Source organism: Salminus brasiliensis, chromosome 6, assembly GCF_030463535.1.
Source record: "Salminus brasiliensis chromosome 6, fSalBra1.hap2, whole genome shotgun sequence".
NCBI classification, from domain to species: Eukaryota; Metazoa; Chordata; class Actinopteri; order Characiformes; family Bryconidae; genus Salminus; species Salminus brasiliensis.
The window spans coordinates 42,368,151-42,392,545 of NC_132883.1; the positions used below are offsets into that span (position 1 = coordinate 42,368,151).

The 24,395-nt window shown below is 38.9% G+C and overlaps 1 protein-coding gene across 3 annotated transcripts; it reads right to left on the reverse strand.

The window, feature by feature from the left end:
• Nucleotides 1–1,748: 1,748 nt before the first annotated feature.
• nr5a1a (nuclear receptor subfamily 5, group A, member 1a) lies at nt 1,749–23,523 on the reverse strand. 3 transcript variants are annotated; one of them, XM_072681121.1, is made up of 8 exons: nt 23,507–23,523; nt 17,841–17,928; nt 16,862–17,003; nt 14,130–14,608; nt 13,104–13,262; nt 6,299–6,418; nt 5,949–6,096; nt 1,749–2,005 (listed from the first exon to the last, which is right to left on the reverse strand). In XM_072681121.1, exons 1-8 carry the CDS (start codon nt 23,521–23,523, stop codon nt 1,749–1,751), a joined length of 1,410 nt encoding a protein of 469 aa, XP_072537222.1. The 3 variants fall into 3 exon arrangements, with proteins under 3 accessions (XP_072537222.1, XP_072537221.1, XP_072537220.1); XM_072681120.1 differs by lacking the exon at nt 23,507–23,523 and adding an exon at nt 20,989–21,010 and having other exon boundaries at nt 17,841–17,944; XM_072681119.1 differs by lacking the exon at nt 23,507–23,523 and adding an exon at nt 20,989–21,010 and having other exon boundaries at nt 17,841–17,965.
• Nucleotides 23,524–24,395: the final 872 nt, after the last annotated feature.

Genomic DNA, 24,395 nt, shown 5'->3' on the forward strand with positions numbered 1-24,395 from the left:
TGGGATAAAGCTGGAGAGTGGAATAGATAGAAAAGGACATTCGCTATAAAACACTGAACCAGAACTTGAAGAAGCACAGAACACAGATCCAACCTCCCTGATCCAGCTGAACTCTGCTTGCTTGGTGTTTCTGTTATTTTGTCCACCTTATACAGCTTCCAGGATTCTTAAAGGAAAAGCTTAAAGGGCACAAAGTCTGCATTTCCTGTGGTTTAATCCCTTGTCACCGAGTCCACTTGGTGTGGTTTTGTGTAGCAAAAACATCTGGAATTTCCGTCACTGTGCCTGTAATGTGTAAATGAGCTCTGTCCTGATTGGCTGCCCTGTATTGCGCCGTCTGAACTGAAATGAATGGAACAAACTGTTGCTCTCCCGGAAGGGTGATCAGTTTCCTTCCTGACAGCCAGAACAGCATTGTATTTCTTTTTGAAGGTTAAACATTGAACAGCTAAACTGTTCTGCATGAGTTCCCTGTGGTTGTGACATCATAACCATGAAGAATTTAACACTTAACACTGAATTTTGCAGATTAGCGTAGCTTAGCATGGGCTAGAGGGTGAAGGTTCTGCTTTAAAAGGTTGAAGTTTAAAAGCTAAACTGTTGTACATGCGCTGCCGATGGTTGTGACATCACAAGCATGAAGAATTGAATATGGTCAGCTTTAATTTATAATGCAGCTCAGTTTAGCTTAGCATAGACTAGGCGGTGAACGTTCTGCCTTGAGATGTTAACAAAGTTTGTTGAACTTTTACACTTCATGCAACTAATTAAATATTTTTTTGGGCAGGATATGGGCCCTTTAATGCCAGACCAGTTAAAATTGGACATTCAGGTCCAGTGTAAAACAATTTAGCTTAGCTTAGCTGGACTTGAAAGGTTAAAGGTTAAGGGCTAAACTGATGTATATGTGTTTCTCATGGTTGTGACATCACAAGCATGACAATTTCAACACGGCCTGTTTTCATAGCTCGGTTTAGCTTAGCATAGACTAGGGGGTGAACGTTCTGCTTTGAGATGTCACATTTTTACACTTCAAGAAACAAATTCGTTTACATTTTTGGCAGGGTATGGGCCCTTTAATGCCAGACCAATTAAAATAGGAAATGCAGGGCGAGTATGAAGGACGTCGACCGACTACCAGCATGTCATAGAAACGTGAGTCGTACAATTTAGCTTAGCTTAGCTTGGTCAAGGGGGTAAACGCTCTGCTTTGAAAGGTTAAAGGTTAAGGGCTAAACTGATGTATATGTGTTTCTCATGGTTGTGACATCACAAGCATGACAATTTCAACACGGCCTGTTTTCATAGCTCGGTTTAGCTTAGCATAGACTAGGGGGTGAACGTTCTGCTTTGGGACGTTAAGAGTGTCAAACTTTTACGTTTCAGGAACAGATTAATTAAAATTAATTGCAGGATATGGGCCCTTTAATGCCAGACCAGTTAAAATAGGAAATGCAGGTCCAGTGTGAAAGACGTCGACTGACTAACAGCATGGCGTAGTAATGCAAGTCATACAATACCGAAAGAATGAGCTCACAGTGGCTAATATATATAGTGATTGTCTTCATTGCTGGAACTGGAAACAAGATCTCGCCACATACAACGCACAAATGACAGTGTTAATAGCACTTAATAGAAATACTCCGTAGTGTTCAGTGTCCTCTGTGCGCTCTAGCGAGAACACACACCCACACACACACTCACACATACGCACACACACTCACACATACACACACATAGACCTGCGTTCACATGGCGGTGGCTCTCTTGGCGTGCAGCATCTCTATGAGCAGGCTGTTGCAGGGCACGTCTCCACTCAGGTGTTTGGTGCTCAGGTAGTCCTCGGCCTGGCTGCTGAGCGCGCGTAGCTCGGGCAGGCGCAGCAGCAGCTGGTTGAAGCGGTCCAGGTGCTGCGGGTACGAGCTGACGGTGTATTCGAGCAGGGCGTTGTTCACCTGCTCCTGCACGCTCTCCACAAACGCCTGGTTCTCCAGCAGCTTCACGGCTGATGGAAAGAACGCAGCAGTCAGAGCTGTGCACGAACACCACTGTGTGTGAACATGTGATTGTATGCGTGCAAACGTCAGAGACCCCTTAATGTGTACAATTTCTAGTGATTTTTGGTCCCTGAAAAAAGAGGGAAATTGTCAATACCGCAACACGTCATTACCGACACATAACATGGCAGAATTTCCAGGTCCACCACCTGTAAAAATGTTAACCGTACACATATAACATGTGATAGTAATGACAACTTTACAGTATCACTAATTGCACACATCATTACCATCACATAACATGCTGGTAATGTGGTAATATGCTAACAATACCTGGTGATGGTAATGACCCCAGGTGATATCATTACCATTGCACATGGTAATAACATGTTGTGACAGCACCTGGTGACGGTACTGACAGGTTTTCAGGTTCACCATCAGTAAATATTTAACCGCACACATCATTACCATCACATTTTGTGACAGTAATGACAGCAGGTGATGGTAATGACCCTGGTAATATCAATACCCTTGCACATGGTAATAACATGTTGTGATAGCAGTTGGTGATGGTACTAACAGGTTTTCAATTTTACCATCAGTTATTCTTTAACTGTGCTGTACATTACCATCACATGTTATGACAGTAATGACAGCAGGTGATGGTAATAACCTCTGGTAACACCATTACTATTGCACATGGTAATAACATGTTGTGATAGCAGCTGGTGATGGTAAAGACAGTTTCAGTTTCACCATCAGTCATTTTTTTAACCATACTGTACATTACCATCACATAACATGTTGTAATGGTTATGACAGATAGTGATGGCAATGAAATGGCAACAGTTTTCAGTTTTAACTTGAGTAAACTTTTAGCTGTACACATCATTACCATCACGTTTTGACGGTATTGACAGGTTTTTAGTTTCACCACCAGTAAATTAAATTAAAAATGTCATCAGTAAAATTCAGTTCAAAATTAAGTTCATTGCAAACTGGTATACCAGTTGTTAAGTGGTGCTAGGTAATACTTTATTACCTAGGGTTTGTGGTCCCTGAAAAAAGTGAAACTTGTCATTACCGTAACACGTCATTGCCGACACATAACATTAATATAATGACACCTGGTGATTGTATTGGCAGATCTTCAGTTTCAGAATTCATGTGAAAAATTTAGCTGCACACATCAACTCCAACACATAACGTGATGGTAATGACACCTGGTGATTTTAATGACACCTGGTGATGGTAATGACAGGTATTTTTTAAACTGCACACATCATTACCATCACATAACATGCTGGTAATATGGTAATATGCTAATAACACCTGGTGATGATAATGACTCCTGGTAATATTACATTATAAATAATACATTGCACATGGTAACATGTTGTGATAGCAGCTGGTGATGGTACTGACAGGTTTTCAGTTTAACAAATTAATTAGTAGCTTTTAATTTCATCAGTAAAATTAAAAGTTAAATCTAATCTAAACGTCCTAAAAAATAGTTTTCACTGTTTTTCAGCCATAAAACCATAAATAGAAAATGGAAAAAGGAAAGGATGGAAAGGTGAAGTGCCTCCTTTGGCACAATATAAGATTTTGACTAATTTCAATTTTTCAGAAATGAGAAAAGTAAAAAGAGCCCCCACACACATATGTGTGTGATTGTGTGTGTGTGTGTGTGTGTGTTTGCCTGTTCATGTGGATGATTGTAAGTATGATTTTATATCTGCTTTGCTTTTAATGGTTAAATATTTTGTGTTCATCTATTTAGTTATTGAATCTTGAATATATTCACCTCTGTATGTGTGTGTGAGTGTGTGCGCATGTCAGAGCTAGCATAAGTGTGTGTGTGCTTGCTGTGTGTAACAATAGGCTGAATGGTCGTTTTCAGAGCGTTAGCTGGCTCTCATCAGAAAAGCCATTCAGTCTCTAATTAAACCGCTGAATTACTCTTAAATAGGTTTGAAGGACACAATTACCCAATAAACCTGTTTCCATTTCCAGAAGGAGCGAGAGAGGTTGAATGTGACAGAGAGTAGAAATGGAAAATGCTTTTGCATTCAAACATCACCCCCCCCACCATACCCAACCACCCCCACCCCACCAACACCCCCACACCCCCACCCTCCCCCTCAGCCCCACTGTGTGCTTTGTGTACGGCCAATAAAACCGTAATTGCCTCCGAATTTACTGGGAAAAAAAGAGGTCGTGCTTCTATATGCTCTGGCCTGAACGTCTTTGTCTGGCCGCCTTCATTTAGCGGAATATTCACAACTGCTCCAGCGGTTCTTCACATTGAACTTTGATCAGATTCATTTACCCACGTTTCTGCTTTAAGTGTGTGGTGCGTGTATTCACCTAGGATTGGTTCTGCAGTTCTGCGGTAAATGTTCTGCAACTACTGTGCAACGTCTGCTCTTTCTCTTTCTACGTCTGTAGCCAGGACCTAATTCAGTCATCCAGTTTTCTTCTAGAAGCTCCAGAGCTGCAGCCTAGATCTGATCAATTCATCAATAAATCAACTAATCAACCCAACACTACACTAACAATTCTTAGAAACTCAGCCCCTTCCGTTTTTACCCTTCTCTCAGACTTTTTTTAAAAGCTGCACTACATGTACAAATGTTTGTGGACACCCCTTCTATTCCCCCTTTTCATAAACATGAACCTATTGCCATCATGCTGCCTAATGCCAAGCGTGGGCTGGAGGGGTATAGAGCCCCCGCAGCAGCGTTGAGCTGTGGAGCAGTGGAGCTGCAGTGTTCTCTGGAATGATGGCCGGTGCTCCATCCAGTACTTTTGCTGGGATGAGTTGGAGAGTTGGGGATGATGATGATGATGAGGTGGGGCGGTGATCATCATCACCAACATCCTGACCTCACTAACATTCTAGTCACTGAATGTCATCATTGTGGAGGTAAGAAACCTTGAGGAACCCACGTAACTCTAGTTTCTAAACCGTTAAAAAGATACTGATGGTGAAAACCGTGACCTAGGGTCATTTCTTCAGAAAAAAGTTACCATCTCCAGGTGCTATTACCTTCAGAACCAGTCATGCATCATGTGTTGGTAATGTTGTGTTGCGGTAATGACAATTTCTTCTTTTTCCAAGGAAAAAATGACCCTAGGTTATGGATTTCCAGTTAGTATAATACGCACTTTAGATACAGGCATGAATATGTGAACCTTTCATTTTCATATTGTATTCATACTGTTAATTTTTCCACATGACTGTAGCTGTTTAAGCTTTCGTTAATTTTCCATGAAATATGTTCTCTATATGAGTCTAATTGGGGAATTCTGGGCTGATGGCAATATTTTGTATGTTACATATATATATTCATAGATATAACAATATTCATAGAACCCCTCTGCCTTTCGTTTCTGAAGTTATCATGGGATGTGACTGTAGGGTACTCTTGGCAGTGGTTACAATAGTGGAACCCTTTTGTCCTTGTATGTAAAGAACCTCCTTCAACCAGAAAAGGGAGCACTGGTCCAAATGGTTCCTTGAGTGATTATAGGTCATTGTTGGTAGTGAAGAACCCTTAAAGAACCTCCTTTTTAAGAGTATAGGGATGTACTGATGTTCTGGGAATTCTGGGCTTATGCCAATATCAGATGTTTATGCTGATGTCTGCCCATGCTTTTATACGATATAGCCCAACTCCAATGAAAGCTGCTTAGATAGGGGGTTCCTTGTTCCACTTGGTGTTCCTTGAAGAACCAATTAAACATAGGCAAAGAACCCATTTTTCTAGAATGCATGAACAGTTGTGTTTAGGGCTACACCTTCGTAATTAGCCCCATATAGAACCATGCCAGTGTGTACATGGTTCTCTGCCTGTTTTAATGGTTCTCCAGATTGTAGGTTCTTCTATTATAGATGGTTCCTAAGACAGTCAGGCCAGCACAGAGGCAGAGGGAGGCAGTACTCACTGGGGTTGAAGAGGATGAGGAACTTCAGGCAGGCCATCTCCTGACGGTCCACCTGCAGCAACTGCAGCCGGCGGGACAGTTCCTGCCCCCTCTGCACCAGGCTGGACAGGGTCAGTCCTGACTCTGACGCGACGCCGGCCAGCTCCACCTGCAACACACGACACACTCACACACGGATCTCCCAGTACTCTATAAGCTACTATAGGCACTACTACAGCACTGTCCAAAAGTCTTCGGACGCCTAAAATATTTGTTAATTTGTTTGTTTGTTTGCTTAAAGTGTGATACCAGAATTTACAGCATGGAAATGTTGAACGGAGCGGCCCAACTTCCCTATCCAAAAAGCCCACCTCTTGGCCAGTGATGAGAAGCAGAGAACTCTCTCTCCCATGATGCACTTGTCTGCAGATGTGGTCCAGAAGCAGAAGCTCGCTCCAGCAGTTGTGCAGCAGCCGCATCTGATCACCCACCTGCACCGGAGCGGGGGAAATGTGAGGTTTTAGCGCTGTTGTGGTTGAAAGCTTACATTAGAACAAAATTCTGGATATTTGGGGGGTTTTCAGAGGACAACACGGGCTCAGAATGATACATACCGTCCACAAATATACATAGTCTGATAAAAACGCCCCTCAGAAATCATCAAAATGCCCTTTTTTAGCTTTTGACTTTGAGCTGTGACTGTAGTTTTACAGATCTTTAGGGTTTACTGAGGTTCTGATATCTGGAACCGAATTACCAGCCCATATATAAATACAAGCTCGAGCCACAACTGGCCCATAAGCCTGACCACTTCGGTAGCCAGCTAAGCGATGTGTCGGTACGTCGTGATACGAATAGGTGGCGGACAGCACCAGGTGGAGGACATAGGAGCTGATAGGGAACGTGGGACAGTCGCTTTAGCTCGCCAGGTTTAGCTTTAGCTTTAGCCCGTTGGCTCAGAAGAGAGAGTGGAGCCATGTGATTGGTCAGGGGTGTGCTGACATAAACCTGACCCACTTTTAGGACCGCCCATTCCACTTGGAGAAGAGACCAATACTGGTGAAATCCAGCAGATCACCAGATCTGGAGCCAGATCACCTTCATTACAAAGTGGCTTTAACTTGTCAAGACCATGGCCTCTTCACTTCCTGCAAGTGATCATGATGGACTACCGCTGGTAGCTTTTCTGTGCCCACATAGAAAAGGGTCTGCTTGACAGCACTCATTGGATTGACCAACACAAGCACAATAGGAAGATCCACTCGGGTCAATGCAGAAGGACGATTGCAGAAGTTCTAAGCACCTCCCAGGATCACGATTCCAAGATCATCCATTCAGATAATTGTACTTAATACAAGTTATTGGGAGGTGTAGCCAAGATCTCCAGACCTCCCAAGGTCTGGAAGAAGATCCAAACTGTCTCCCTACCCTCAGCTGAGAGGAAGTTGATTTGGAGGGTCAGAACAACCAAGTAAGCACCAAAGCCCAGGCCTGCCATACACTAAAAGCTGATAGGACACCAGTGTCACTGCTTTAGTCAAGCTTGGACTGAGAAGCTGATGCCCTTGCTCCAAAATCAACACCTTCGAGCCTGACTAAAGTTCACGGATATAAAAAGGCTTCTAGAGGACCTTCACCTATAGGTGAAGAACTCAACCCAAAGGACAGTGTACCAACTGTTAAGCATGGTGGTGGTTGCAACATGCTCTGGGGCTGTTTTTCTGCCAGGGGAGCCTCCAAAAACTCATGCTAAAAAAAAGAAAAGAAAAGAAAAAGAACAGCAGTAATAAAAATGTCTGGATAAATAAGACCTTGTTTCACAGCTCATTGTCAAACTCTCATTCACAGGCCAACCAAAAGCACACCTGAGTCTGTAAAAAAGGTCCTTGTGCTGTGTGATGGCTTTTCTGGCCAAGCTCTATGTGACCCTTTATCAGACAATGACCTCTTAACCTCAGACCTCCGTCTGTACCTTTATTTTTTCTCTCGTCCCTATTCTCTCTTTTTCTTATGCTTTCCTTCTGTCCTTAAATTCTGCTTTGTACATTTCCAATTGTCTGTCCTCTCTCTCTCCTGCTCTCTCTCTCTCTGTCTCCTGTTATTGCTCTCTGTTCTGAAGGCCGTGTCAATAATTCGACACAAAGAGAGCAGCTTTGCTGCACCAATAAGACTGCTTTTCTGTCAGACACCTATGAGCCAGAGTTTTACTGACGAAATGAACATTCCTGCTCTAATGAGGCTGCAGGGCTTCTAAAGGGATTTCTAAAGCAACGGCATATCTCCGATTGACCCCTTATGTAACATACTAGTTGCTTTAAGGGATATTTTATTAACCGGACTTCTGTGTGACATTACTTCAGAACAATATGGATAATGAAAATAATGATGACCCAAGCCCATATTATGAGTTGCTGAGTATAAATTGAGAAGTATTCGATTTCAGGAAAGTAATGTCATTGTTTTGACATGATCATACTGAGATGCTACGTCTTGAGTAAAACAATGAGACGGAAGTAATTATCATAATTTTGAGATACTAAGTCAAAAGTTGGCCAATATTCTAAGACAAGAATCCATTAAGTTCAGATATTAAATCAAAAGTTAGAGAAAATAACCTTTAGTTAAGTAGTTTAAGACAATAAGTCATTAAGTTGAGATACTTCATCAAAAGCTCTGGGAAAACAGACTTATTTGAGATACTTGAGATATTTGAGTCAAAGATTTAAGAAAATAAGTAATTTTAGGATATTACGGCAATTGTTTAAAAAGTCATTATTTTTATAACATATTAAGTAAAAAAAAGAGACAATAAGTAACATCATTATTTTGAGATACTAAAACAAATGTCAATATTCAACAAAAAGCCAATATTCTAAGACAAGAATCCATTAAGTTCAGATATTAAATCAACAGTTTGAGAAAATAACCTTTTTTTTAGATACTACACCGATAGTCTAAGAAAATAAGTCATTATGTTGAAATGTTGAGATGTTGAGTCACTAAGTTAAATGTTTGAGAAAATAAGCTGTATTTTGCAATACTAAGATAATATTGTAAGAAAATAATCCATTAAGTTGAGATAGATGTATATATCAAAAGTATGAGAAAATAGATCATTATTTTGATTATTATTACTTTGAAGTTTATATTGAGTCATTATTAACTTCAGTCAAAATTGTGAGAAACTAGGTAATAATTTAGGATCCTCAGACAAACATTTAATTACTTTATACATTACTTAATATTTCAATTTGTCCATTTACAAATCCCTCTTATTTAAAGACTATGTACATCGGTTCATATCTGTTACACATGCTTCATTTAAATATTCAATAGGTGGACGTCCTGTATATAGTAAAGGTGGACTATAGCATCCTGTATATGTTAATAGTGGACTATAACATTCTGTAAATGGTAAAGGTGGACCATAATGTCCTGTATATGGTAAAGGTGGACTATAACATCCTGTATACAATAAAGGTGGACCATAGTGCCCTGTATATGGTAAAGGTGGACCATAATGTCCTGTATATGGTAAAGGTGGACTATAGCATCCTCTATATGATAAAGGTGGACTATAGCATCCTGTATATGGTGAAGGTGGACTATAGCATCCTCTATGTATAAAGGTGGACTATAGCATCCTGTATATGTTAATAGTGGACCATAACGTCCTGTATATGGTAAAGGTGGACTATAGCATCCTCTATATGATAAAGGTGGACTATAGCATCCTGTATATGGTGAAGGTGGACTATAGCATCCTCTATGTATAAAGGTGGACTATAGCATCCTGTATATGTTAATAGTGGACCATAACGTCCTGTATATGGTAAAGGTGAATGACAGCATCCTGTATATGGTAAATGTGGACCATAACATCCTGTATATGGTAAAGGTGGACGACAGCATCCTGTATATGGTAAAGGTGGACCATAATGTCCTGTATATGGTTAAGGTGGACTATAGCATCCTCTATATGATAAAGGTGGACTATAGCATCCTGTATATGTTAATAGTGGACCATAACATCCTGTATATGGTAAAGGTGGACGACAGCATCCTGTATATGGCAAAGGTGGACCATAACGTCCTGTATATGGTAAAGGTGGACCATAACGTCCTGTATATGGCAAAGGTGGACCATAACGTCCTGTATATGGTAAAGGTGGACCATAACGTCCTGTATACTATAAAGGTGGACCATAGTGCCCTGTACATGGTAAAGGTGGACCATAACATCCTGTATATGGTAAAGGTGGACGACAGCATCCTGTATATGGTAAAGGTGGACCATAACGTCCTGTATATGGTAAAGGTGGACCATAACGTCCTGTATACTATAAAGGTGGACCATAACGTCCTGTATACTATAAAGGTGGACCATTTTCGAATGATTTAGCTACCAGGTTCCCCAGCCTGTAACCCCCCCCCCCCCCTCCCAAAAAGAGGAAATTCTGTCTACACCACTGGTATGAACACATACACAAACTAAACACACTTCTGGGCAATCATCACCACTGTCTTTTGTAGGTGCCCCCAGAAAGCTTTCAGCAGAACAATGCACCTCAAGATCTGGAGGAGCGGGAGAGCTGAATTCCACAGCTATCTGCAGAGTGGAATGTAATTAAACAGGGGAGAAAGAACTGTGTGTGTGTGTATATGTGTGTGTGTGTGTGTGTGTGTGTGTCTGCAGTATTCAGCCCCCACCATCCACATTCACTTGCTTTCCACTACTTTCTCGCACCGTGTGCCTTGTAGCCGGAGAGTTGCCATGGCTACGTGGGAGAAGCTGAGTGAAATCAGTGGTATTGATTAATATGTTGGCAATGGAGACGTTATTTGAGGCTTCGTTCCTTTATTTATTCGATCGGGCGCAAGAAAAACCATCTGTTTGGTCGAGACGTTCCAGCTTATCTGGCAGGTCAGTGTATTTCTTTGACAACGTGTGCAGCTGCAACATAAAGAAGATGGCGCCTGAAAAGACGAACAGCAGCTTGTATCGAAGGCATAACTCTCCCCATCACAGCAACAACACTGCTATTGTGCTCCGGCACACTCCCGCCCCTCAGCTGCAACTTAGTGTCCTCTCAAGCCTCTCCAGCTTCAGCTCCTGAAGCTGCATCTTGCCTGATCACGAAACCGACATTTCATCGGAGCCAGCATGCAAGTTCATTAAGTATGATTAACCCACTGATAACTACACTCTGAAAAGAGACCCCCTCTCTTTTATGGCCTCCTTAAACCCGTACGAAGACCTGCACTTCAGTTTGCCGCCCTCATTACTGCAGTACTCTCTATTAACATCAGTTTCATAGGCCCTACAATAGAACCCTGTGGGACTCCACGAAATACGGTAATCTATTAGCAGGGGATTTGCAGTAGAGTCTGTATTAAGATTAATAACAGAATAATAAACCAATGATTAAAACGGTTAATTCAACATGAAATTTAATTGTTATGGCAACACAATTTTAGTGCAGTTTATTCCAGTGTCATTGGAATAAGATTTTCTTTGAATCTAAAAAAGATCTGTGATCTGTGATAGATTTTAATATACTTTCATACTTTTTATTAACTAATTTCTGTCATTAAAGCTCAAATTTAGTCATTTTAGGATATTAAATAAGACATTTGAGGAATAGATTGTGATAACATAGTCATAATTTTGAGATACTTAAACTTTAAACAGTCATTATTTTTTACCAGTAAATTATTGTCCGTTTTACATGAACCTATTACTTACTTGTGAAACATGCCAACATATTACGTCACTCCCAATAAGTCCATTTTTGTTCACATTTACCGAAAATTTAGAGAATATTTTAAAAGCTTTTTACGGTTATAAATTTTTGAGCATTTTTAATTACAAATTATGTCAAGAAAGAATGATCAATTAATGCTGACATATTTTGAGTTATTAACCCCAAAAAATTGGTTTCTTAAATACAAAAATATTCAATAAAGAACTAAATGAAATATGCGAGGGCAAAAAGAAATGTTAAAGAAGGAACATAGTGTGAAGGTTCTAGGTATTGTTATAGAACGTTAGGTGAAGGCAGTTTCTTCTTGCTAGAGGTTCATAAACATAAACGTTCCATAAATGTTCTTGATGACTGTTTTGAAGACTGGTTCAAAGACCCGTAAAACTTACACACACACATATATATATATATATATATATATACACACACCACACACACACACACATATATATATGCAAGTTTTATGGGTCTTTGAACCAGTCCTCAAAACAGTCCTCATGGCATTCCAGACAGTCCTCCAGTCCTACCCTCTAACAGTTCTGAGCCAGTACAGAACACAAAGTGAAACCTTAGAGCATTGAGGGCTGCTTTAGAAAGCCATCACCTTTTAAAAACCACTGCTTTAGACTTCAAAAATGTCCATTACATTCACACATCTCCTTCAACAAGGTACAGGTTCCCTGAAGAACTATTCACTAAAGTATTTACGTTTTAGAGAATCAAAAGTGGTTCCTCTATAGAATCACTCTTAAAAAACCCTTCACCTTCATTATAAAGACTGCAGGTTTTTAGAGGGTAAATGTGGGAAGATGTTTTTGGTCTATGGGCCGAGAAACTTCTTAACATGGTCACTATTTTCCAGTTCTGTAAACTACCAGACCGGATATTCTTCACAGTTCTGGCATTTCACTCTGCAAAGCTTCATCGCCTTGGTTTACGAATGGGCCCAAAGCCGCCCTCTACTCCGGTCATCAGTGTTGTCCAGCAGGACAATATTGATTTGACTCTCCAAGACGGTCTATGCCTGCTGTAATAACTCCCAGCCTTGTATGTTTGTGTTAACCGGAAGACATAAGCATCCTGTTTTCTGCTGTGAAGCAAGTTTAAAACCACACTGCGACCGAAGCAACATCAACCTCATATCTGAAATGTCTCAGTGTTCCCAAATATTATCTGCTGGATGATACCAGACCTGGCGACACTGTATCAGTACTCTCCATAACAAGTGGATCCAGTCAAGACAAAGCACAACACAAGACCACTGTACCACTGACACTGTACCAAAGTCACCCGCATGAAAAGCCATCATTTGAGCTGCTGGATGTTCTGTAACGTCAGAATCCTGGTCAATCCCACAAGCCTAACAACCATGCCATCCAAAGATCATTAAAAAGCTGTCTTGATTGCGTACCTTTAGCTCCTTGAAGAAGATGCAGCTTCTTGCCCATTCTACAATGGAGAACAGTGTCTGGTCTGCCATCACACACAGTAAGTTGAAGGGGCGGGGTTTGTCCAGTTTACCACGCCCACTCTGCTCCTGCTGCAGGTAAGTGCAGATTTTGCCTCTTACCTGGGAGAATCAAATAAAGCAAAAATGTCAAAGTCACACCAGTTCCTGGAAAATGGATCTGAAATGAGCTAAAACTATCTGAAATGAGCTCAGATTACCTCAAGTGAACCCCATTTATCTCAACTTGACCTCAATTTGAACCTTAATATGATCTCAAATCATTTCCTAAATTTCTTTAATTATATCTCAAATGAAAAAACAACAACAAAAGAACTGCAGCAAACTGATCTCAAATCATCCCAGTTACTCTCATATGTGATCTGTGTGTCTCACATGATCTCAGATTATCTAAGATCTATGGATCCATGGATCTCAAATGATCTCTAAAGATCTAAAATTAAAAGCAAGCAAACTGATTTCAAAACTATTCCAAAGGATCCTAAATTACCTCAGATTATTCCAAACACTGTCAAATGAGCTCCAATGATCACAATTGGAGCTCTGAAATAGATCTAATGATCTCAAGAGATCTCCTGTGATCTCAAATGATCTAAGATCAGCTCAGGTGATCTCAAGTAAACCCCATTAAGCTCATCCCAATCTCAAATTTCCTCAGGTTGTTTTAATGATCTCCAAAAAATCTCCCGTGAGATCCAATGATCTCTAAAGATCTCATATCAAAGGAAAGAGGAGATTGAAATTTGATCACCATTACCCCAGAGGATCTTAGATTACCTCAAATAAGTCCAAATGCTCCAAAATGAGCTCAAGTGATCTCAAATGATCTCACATGAATTTAGATCTGATGAGATCAATTAATCTCCAGTCCTCTCAAACAGTCTTGACCAAACCAAACCACCTTCAACGGATCTCATTCATCTCCAACAATCTTAAATGATCCCAAGATCGATGATCTTTGAATGGTACCTGCTCCTCGTCTGGCTCACAGCTGAGCAGCTCCAACACCAGCGACGGCTGGTTCAGAGGACTCGTCTGGGGGGAAGCGGGCAGGCAGCCCTCAGGGTAAGGGTAGCCCAGGGATGAGTCAGGGGAGCTGGAATAGGGGTCTGGGTGCTCGGCTTTGATGGACCTCCCGGGCAGAGTGGGAGTGGTGTACTGGTACTGGGCAGGGAAAGAGCCATAGCTCTGCAAGGCCACCCCTAGGGCAGGGGGGCAGAGTGGGGGGCAGTCATAGTCTGGAGGGGCGAGGGATGGGGGAAGCAGGCTGGGGAGCGAGCCGGGGAAGGGGTAGTCTGCCTGGGCCGACGGCACAAGAGGAGGGTTGGTCTCCAGTTTGAAACCACTGGCTCGGATGAGGGCTCTTTTTTGCTGCTTTAGGGCGCGGTCCCGCTTGTACATGGGGCCAAACTTGTTCCTGCCTCCCCTCATACGGTCAGCTCGGACCGCTGAGAGAGAGAAAGAGGGAGAGAGAGAGGAAAAAAAAAAGAGAGTTTTGACTTTTGATGTTTTCAATACTTTACATAACAAACTCCTCCCACCTTCAACCCGCCCCCCCTTTCCCCCATGTCCCCCATGTCCCACAGCCCACACAGACCATATACAGCAAACCATTAAAAACCTTAATGAGTTTGTTGTCCCACACAGAACATCTCAAACACTTCCTGGAAAGACTCCAAATCAGATTGGAATAGGCATGTGAACAGTAGAGCAGGGTTAGGAAGGTCCTTCCCAATTCTACTATTTTTGACTTGTTTGACTTATAAGGCAACCAGCCAATTGAACTTGAGCAGAAACAGAGAGAGATTATTTTAATAACTATAAAAAATAAAGTACCAGAGTACCAAACGTTCATTTCCCCTTAACTGTAAATACTATAAATCTCCATAATCTCAATACTTTCACCTGTAAACCTCCAAAACGGCAACCTGGAATGGAAAAGATTTTATTGCAGGTCATTTTGGAGCATTTCTATTGGTCCATTCATCAAAAAGTACAAATATATACATTGTTAAAATGGTTTGTTTGTTGTACATACATTTATGTTCTGAATATTTTGTTGGAAATTATATTGACGTGCACCGAGAGAGAGAGAGAGAGAGAGAGAGAGAGAGAGAGAGTTACAGTGCAGTGTTATAAATCGTCGCGGTCTGGCAAACATCTCGTATCTCCAACATGGAAATTTTACCTTCTTAACTTTCAATGTAAGACAAACTGCCAGGCAACAAAATACAAGGTTTCCACGAAACATACTGTCATAGATAGATATACAGACAGACAGATAGACAGATAGACAGACAGACAGACAGATAGATGGAACGAAGAACTGATGGACGGAGGGTTAAACAGGTAAATATAATATAATAATTATATAATAATATAATTACAATAATTTAAAATACATAAATCGGAAAATGTAGCTATTTAGATTTAGTGTGAAAATAAATGAATAACGCCTAAAAAAGGACAAACGGCCAGGATACGTTTTACACAGATATATATATATATACAGAGAGAGAGAAAGAGAGAGAGAGAGAGAGAGAGAGAGAGAGAGAGAGAGAGAGAGAGAGAGAGTATAGGAAATAAATGTATTTACTGTGTTTTAATCTGACCAGTTTTTACTGGCATTTCTTGCGCTGCCGAATTCCACGCGCCCTGTGTTAATAATTAATAAAAACATATTTATTATTACTACACGCTCTGGTCGGAACATGGAACTGTATAGATTTTAGATGCGCTGGATTATTCATTATGAAGTTTTCAGCTTATTAAAATTGATTAAATAAAACTGATTCCGTTTCTTTTCGTTTTTCTAAAAATATCGTCCGTTTTCGCTTGATTAATTTCTTACTGTTTCATTAAATCAATTTATAATATTCTCTTAAAGCGAATGTTTAGATTTAAGGGCAAAACAATAGGATTATACTAAATAAAATAATTGACACAGGCCACCGTCGCTGTCACGCAAAAACCGTATCTCCAGTTTTGCCGTTTTCCATTTTTTGATATGGTGGGAATTCGGGAATTCTTTATATTGTCTCAAAATATCGTAATGAATGGATCAATAGAAATGCCTCAAAATGACTTTGGAATAAAATATTTTTTGCATTGACTTTCCTTGAAAGCTATGGTTTTTCATTTTGTTGAGTTTTTTGTCTGACATCCACAATTTTCATGTCAGATCGTTAGATGTTTGACTTGTGGAAAAATGTTTTGTATTTAATATCATAACATAAAGCCTAATTACTGTTGCTAAATATCACAGTTGCGATTAATTGCTAACGATTAATAATATTATTGTTATTACTGTTCGCAAAAGTGCTGTAAATATGAGATTGCCCTTCAGCCTGTGTGAAGTCAATAAATGTATAAATACAGTCATAACCTGATTCGTCTACAGTTTAAACCCTAATAAAGCCTAATAAAGTGAAACAAACACGCAAAAAAAATTATTGCTGCTTTTTACATTGTACATTCATTCATATTCATTCATATATTCATATTTCATGATGGATGGACCAATAAAAAGGCTCCAAAATGACTTGAAATAGAATCTTTTTACATTGACTTATTTTTTTTGTCCTTCTCCATTAAAGCTTCCGTTCAGAATATTTTGTTTGTTTGTTTTTGCGCGACAACGAAAAATAATTGAAGAAGAAGATGAATTGAATATGTAATCATGTAATAAATAGATATCCTACCCTCCAGCCTCATGCCCACACTGAGGCACTTCTGGAAGCGGCAGTAGGGGCATCTCTTCCTCTGTGTCTTATCAATCCCACAGTCCTGATTTTGACTGCAGGTGTACCTCTTATTGTTCTGTACTGTCCTCTTAAAGAACCCCTGCAGGATTACATCACATCAGAAATACATCTGCAGAGCATTTACACTTTACACCTATAGACCATCATGCACGTTACAGCTATAGACCACCATACACTTTGTACACCTATAGACCATCATGCACGTTACAGCTATAGACCACCATACACTTTGTACACCTATAGACCATCATGCACGTTACAGCTATAGACCACCATACACTTTGTACACCTATAGACCATCATGCACGTTACAGCTATAGACCACCATACACTTTGTACACCTATAGACCATCATGCACGTTACAGCTATAGACCACCATACACTTTGTACACCTATAGACCATCATGCACGTTACAGCTATAGACCATCATACACTTTGTACACCTATAGACCATCATGCACGTTACAGCTATAGACCACCATACACTTTGTACACCTATAGACCATCATGCACGTTACAGCTATAGACCATCATACAATTTGTACACCTATAGACCATCATGCACGTTACAGCTATAGACCATCATACACTTTGTACACCTATAGACCATTATATACTTATCATCATATACATATTCAGACCGTCATATAGTTTGTATGTATATATTGTACGCCTCAACTGTACAGATCAGCATACACTTTATACCTATAGATCATCATATATTTTACACCCATAAATCATCACGCACTTGTAGACCCTTGTAGTTGTAGATAACACGGCAAAATAATCGAGAATGCTCTATAACAGCATAAGCCTATAAAGACATACATACAGGAGATCAGACAGAGCGATCAGGCTAAATTACTGCCCAGCAGGCTGCAATTGCTTTGTTATAGATGTAACGGTCAGCCCACCTTGCAGCTCTCGCAGGTCAGCAGGCCGTAATGGTAGCCGGACACTTTGTCTCCACACACAGGACAAAGCTCTTCAAAGTCGTCTGAGCTTGGGAACTCCATCCCTTTCAGTAGGCCTTCACACACTGCAGAGGAAACGCGGGATGCACTTCATACACTGTCTACTAATGCACGCGCACACATACACACACACACACACACTCCATTGTGAAGACCTGTAAAGCCGACCTCAGATAAAGGAATTGGGAATATTGAAAACCGGAAACCTATTCATACACACACACACACACACACACACACACACACACATATATATATATATATATATATATATATATATATATATATATATATATATATATATATATATATATATGTCAGGCTCAGGATGTGAACTGTAAATTGTCATTATTAGTCACCGATACTTTGTTTCCTAAAATCGCCTCTGGAGAAAATGCCACACACACACTCACACACACACACACTCACACACACACACACTCACACACACTTCTCTAAATAAACAACTTCCGGCCTGAATACGAGCCGAACTGTATGAAGTACAGCTGAAATGTATAAATTAGAGGAAGACCTTTATTTACCTTTATTTACCTTTATTTACTTTTATTTATCTTTATTTACTTTTATTTACCTTTATTTACCTTTATTTTAGATTTTGTGTCTACCCTTCTAAATCACACACACACACACACATATATATATAGTGTATTTTGTGTCTACTCTAAATCACACACACACACATACACACACACACACACACATATATATAGTGTATTTTGTGTCTACCCTTCTAAATCACACACACACACACACACACACATATATATATACATAGTGTATTTTGTGTCTACTCTAAATCACACACACACATACACACACACACACACATATATATATAGTGTATTTTGTGTCTACTCTAAATCACACACACACACACACACACACATATATATATATATAGTGTATTTTGTGTCTACTCTAAATCACACACACACACACACACATATATATAGAGTGTATTTTGTGTCTACCCTTCTAAATCACACACACACACACACACATATATATATATATATCCTCGTATTTTTTTTTGCCGTCTTGTAGTTGTTCTTTATGTTGTGTCCAACCCTCACGCTGAATGGACCAATAGAAATGCTCCAAAATGACTTTGAATTAAATCTTTTTTCATTGACTTCCATTTGAAAGTTAAGAGGATTTTTCCTCCTCCTGTAAATTTGCCGTTTTGGAAATACAGACTAGTTTTAGGGCAGCAGCGGCGACTGGCCTATTTACAGACACGCCCATTTAACACCTACACACCAGTAACGACCTCAACAGGACCATTTTCATCACAAGATTATTATTATTATTATTATTATTATTATTATTATTATTATAAATATATATAACTATTTGTGTAATTGGACGCGTCTGAAGCCTGATTGTGATTCCAGAGCAGAACAGCAGTAAAACCCCAAATCCACTAAAAGCAGCAGAGGAACAGAGGAGAGTCGGGGAGCAGCGCGGGTGGATGGATGGATGGATGGATGGATGATGGTGAGAAACATGGAGGAAAGGTGGAGATTCAGTTCAGAGGTTCGCCCGGGGCGATTGGAGGAGACAGATGATGAAGACTATAGAAGCGGTCAGCGGTCAGCTCTTAGCCAAACCTCGCGCGCTTCATTTGATATTAATCTGGAAGTGAAGATTTTAACCTGCTACTATTTAGAAACATGCCCTCTGTCTATAGACTGCGCACGTGCACTGCCCAAAGCGACCTCTGCGACCTTCAGGAGGAGGAAAACACCTTCTGACCTTTCAGTGAAAGTCCGAGAAAAGGTTCTGATCCAGGGGATTTTGGAGAGTGTGTGTGTGTGTGTGTGTGTGTGTGTTCATGCCGTCCTGTAGAGCTGCATCTTGTCTCCATTAGAAAGCTGAATGAAGTGTGTTCTTAGAAACATGCTCAGGGGATTCCCTCTTTTTTACAGCCTGATTTTACACTTTTAAATCAACACAAATTTAGTTTTAGTAAAAACAGAGACCGCAGCCTGTAACCACGCCTGCACTGCAAATCCATCTACAGCTGCATTTTACTGTAAAATGCTAATTAGCTGCATAATTAACATGTTTTAAAATTACGACAAACAAATATTACATCACCGCAGATCGGCGATAAAATCTATACAAAATAATGTAAATTAAAACAAGTAAATAATTATTATAATTGCAATAACCATTACCTGCATTATATATAAATATATAAATATATATATTATAGTTTTATTTAATATTTAATGATATTATTCGTAAATGTATACTGCGCAAATACCATTAAAAGAAAAAAATAAACACGTAAACAAAATATTTCGGAGCATTTCTATTGGTCTATTAATTTAGAATGACATTTAAAGAACAGCACATTATATTAAAAGTAAAAAAATGAAGATTTAATCAATATATCTCAATAAATGGACCTATAGAAATGCTCCAATGTCATGAGATATTAATATATATTTAAATATAGCTTTATGTTTTATTTAAAAAGATAAGCTTTTTAGATTCTTTGGTTGAGTCCAGTTTAATTTACAGAGGCTCAGTGTATCTCACCATAATCCTTAATATCCACAATACTTACTATAAGCCATTAATTTTAATAGTAAATCATTTACTAATAACACCAATAATAAACCAGGTAATTTTACAGTGTTGATCGGCGCGCGAGCTCTGAAATCATCAAACAAACTCGAAAACGAAAATAAAAACATTGATTGGAAGCATCGATTTTTAAAAAACAGCCGTAAGATCAATAATCAATAATAATAACAATGCCGTTAATAGTTATTAGCTGTTATTAATCACATTTAGAGACATAACCAACACGACCAACAGTTACACACACTCACACACACAGTTACACACACACAGAGTAACACACACCGAAGCAGTAGCCTAAATGAAGCTAAAGCTGGATAACATCTGGATGATGATCAGCTATTATAATAAAGTGATTAATTAGTTAGTAATTATTAATCAGTAATAATGTGGCGATTGGCTGAATATTAGTAAGATATTATAATTGATCATTAGCAACAGGTTGGGGGAGCGCGCGCTGGAAGAGTTGTTGTACCTTTGCTTTCTGCCTCCAGCATCTGTCTCCTCTCCTCTTCTGCTTCTGCTTCCGATTTTCCTCGAAAAGCTTTCCTCTGAAGCCTAAAACCCGCGTGCAGAACCCGCGTGCAGAACCCGCGTGCAGCTCTACAGACCTGGGGCTAGTGCTCTCCCATCTTGCCTTGTGTGTGTAACTCACTCCTCTTATGCCTGGCAGCGGAGCAGGACGCCTCTTCATTGGATTATCACCCTCATGTGACAGCCTCCAAGACGATGATGAGGATGATGATGCTCCCCCTGGCACCGCGGAGTTAACTCACACAGCTCTGCGCTGGGTTAACCCTCAGACTGTTGGCTTCACTGTTAGATTCCCTCATTAGCTTTAATTAAGACCCAACTAACACTGAAGGTGTCGGATTAACCATCCGCGTGCTGAATTACATCTGAGTGATGCTGTAAAATTAACAAGACTTTGATGATCAGGCCTTTGTGTTGAATTGAGTTTAATCCTGAAGTGGGAAAGAGGCACAGACCAGTTCAGATGTCCTGTTGAATTCAGTAAATGGTGCTAGGCTGACTGCTATAGTGCTGGTTTACCTCATCATTAGATGCAGAGATACATGGTTGGATCTTATGGCATTAAATTAAATATGAAGATGTTGAATTAGCTCGTAAGAGTTTAATTTAGAGTGGAATTTAATTGAATTACACTGATATTGTTAGATGAACGTTTCTAGTTTTGGATTAAATGATGAATAATAATTCATGAACTCGTGTTGTTGGGTTAAGGTTTAGTGTTAGATGCATGCAATTAACATTTAGAGCACTAGATGAATTCAATTTTATAGCATTCGGTTCATTTTTATAGTGTTGGATTAACTCTTTTTGTACTAAATTATTTTTTGATTAATTGTATAGCATTTAATTAAGTCTTACAGTGATGAATAAACTCTTCCAGTTTCAGGTTATAGCATTAAATTCATCAAACAAACTCGAAAATTAAAATAAAACATTGATTCGAACCATAAATTAAAAGAAAAACAGCCGTAAGATCAATAATCAATAATAATAACAATGCTGTTAATAGTTACTAGCATTTAATTAAGTCTTACAGTGATGAATAAACTCTTTCAGTTTCAGGTTATAGCATTAAATTCATCAAACAAACTCGAAAACGAAAATAAAACATTGATTCGAACCATAAATAAAAAAACAGCCATAAGATCAATAATCAATAATAATAACAAGGCCGTTAATAGTTACTAGCATTTAATTAAGTCTTACAGTGATGAATAAACTCTTTCAGTTTCAGGTTATAGCATTAAATTCATCAAACAAACTCGAAAATGAAAATAAAACATTGATTCCAACCATCAATTAAAAAAAAACAGCCGTAAGATCAATAATCAATAATAATAACAATGCCGTTAATAGTTACTAGCATTTAATTAAGTCTTACAGTGATTAATAGCATTAAATTAAATTTTATAGTGCCAGATTAACTCTTTCAGTTTTGGTTAGAATTTTCTAGCATTGAATTAACTTAATGAAATTTTATACTGAATTAACCCTTTTAGTGTTGGGTTAACTTTTTTTATTCTAGGTTCAATTTCATAGCACTGAATTAACCCTTAAAGTGTTGGATTAGCTCTTATCATTTGGATTAACTTGTATAGTGTTGCATTAACCCTTCAAGTGTTGGATTAACTAATACACTGTTGTATAACTTTATAATGTTGCAATGCTTAAAGTGTTCTGTTAAATCTGACATTGGATTAATTTTATGTTGAATCAAATCTTATAATTTTGGATGAATGCTATATACTAAATACTATAGCTTTAGATTAAATTTTGCTTAAATTCGACATTGAAAAGACATCTAAATGACTTTAAATGTAATATATAAAACACAATACAGTCTTTCTGCATGTCTGTGTTGCTGTAAGTACAGCTTAAAGATCAAAAGAGAGGATCACACCATGATGTACCAGAAATTTCAGCATTCATGTTTTATGTTGGTCGTGAATTTATATGATGAAAATGTGCCACAATAAAAAGTGGCTCCTAAATAAATTGTTACATCAACACAACTCTTGCAGAAAGAAGCGAATTTAGCATGTGTGTCAATGTAACCTGTTTTATTAGCGTGCCGCCTTTTGACACACATTAACCATCAGCCATTTCATCAGCAGTTCACACTGCTGTATTAAACACTGATATAATGGGATGCACTGCAATCTGAAATATAATAGACAAAACACAGACTACTTAAGAATGTAGACCATAAAATAGCATAGACTGCAAAACAACATAGACTGAGAAAGAAAAGACCAGAACAGTATAAACTGTGAAACAGCAGAGACTGTAAAACCGCAATCTACTTTAATAGGACATAGACTGTAAAACAGTATAGACTGTAAAACAATACAAACTGTACAATATAGCCTGTAAAGCAACAAATACTGTAAAGAAAAATGGTAAAACAGCCTAGAATGTAAAACCGAATAAACTGTACAACATAGACTGTAAAATAGTACAAACTGTAAAGCAGCATAGGCTGCAAAGCAGACACAACACAGACTGTGAAACTGTATGAACTGCACAACACAGACTGTAAAGCAGCATAGACTGTAAAACAGCATGGACTGTAAAACAATATAAACTGTAGTCTGTTAAGCAACATATACCGTAAAGAAATGTTGACGGTAAAATAGCCTAGATGGTAAAACTGTATAAACTGTACAAACTGTACAACACAGACTGTAAAATAGTACAAACTGTAAAGCTGCATAGACTGTAAAACAGCATGGACTGTAAAGCAACATAGACTGTAAAACAGTATGAACAGCACAACACAGACTGTAAAGCAGCATAGACTGTAAAGCTGCATAGACTGTAAAACAATATATACTGTACAACTTAGTCTGTAAAGCAAGATATACTGTAAAAAAAAATGTAGATGGTAAAACAGCCTAGACGGTAAAACTGTATAAACTGTACAACACAGACTGTGAAACAATATAAACTGTAAAGCAGCATAGACTGTAAAGCAGACACAAGCAGACTGTGAAACTGTATAAACTGTAGAACATATGCTGTGAAATAGCAGACTATAAACTGTAAAGCAGCACAAACTGTATAACAAAATAGACTATAAAATGACATTAGACCATGAAACAGTACAGACTGCAAATAAAACAGGCTTAGAATAAAGCCAGGAAATGGTTACTTTAAATGTTTTAATTACTTTAAAATGAGCAAATCGAAACTGAAATATGAACACAATGGAACAGAGATTGTGGTGTTATCTGAGCTGTGGTGGGGAATCTAAGTTGACTGAACAGAAGAGGAGAAGTTACGATAACACAAAAAGTCTAAATAATTTTTTACAGTGTATCGGCTGTCGTCCCAAGGTTAGAAATGTTA

Excerpts from the sequence above, each read along its gene's own strand:
- nr5a1a (XM_072681119.1), bottom strand. The coding sequence starts at position 21,010 with ATGCTGGAGGCAGAAAGCAAAG. Across the intron at positions 17,966-20,988 it reads GCTGGAGGCAGAAAGCAAAG|TGTGTGAAGGCCTACTGAAA; the intron begins GTACAACAACTC and ends TTTCCTCTGCAG. Across the intron at positions 13,263-14,129 it reads GTGAGCCAGACGAGGAGCAG|GTAAGAGGCAAAATCTGCAC; the intron begins GTACCATTCAAA and ends TGATTCTCCCAG.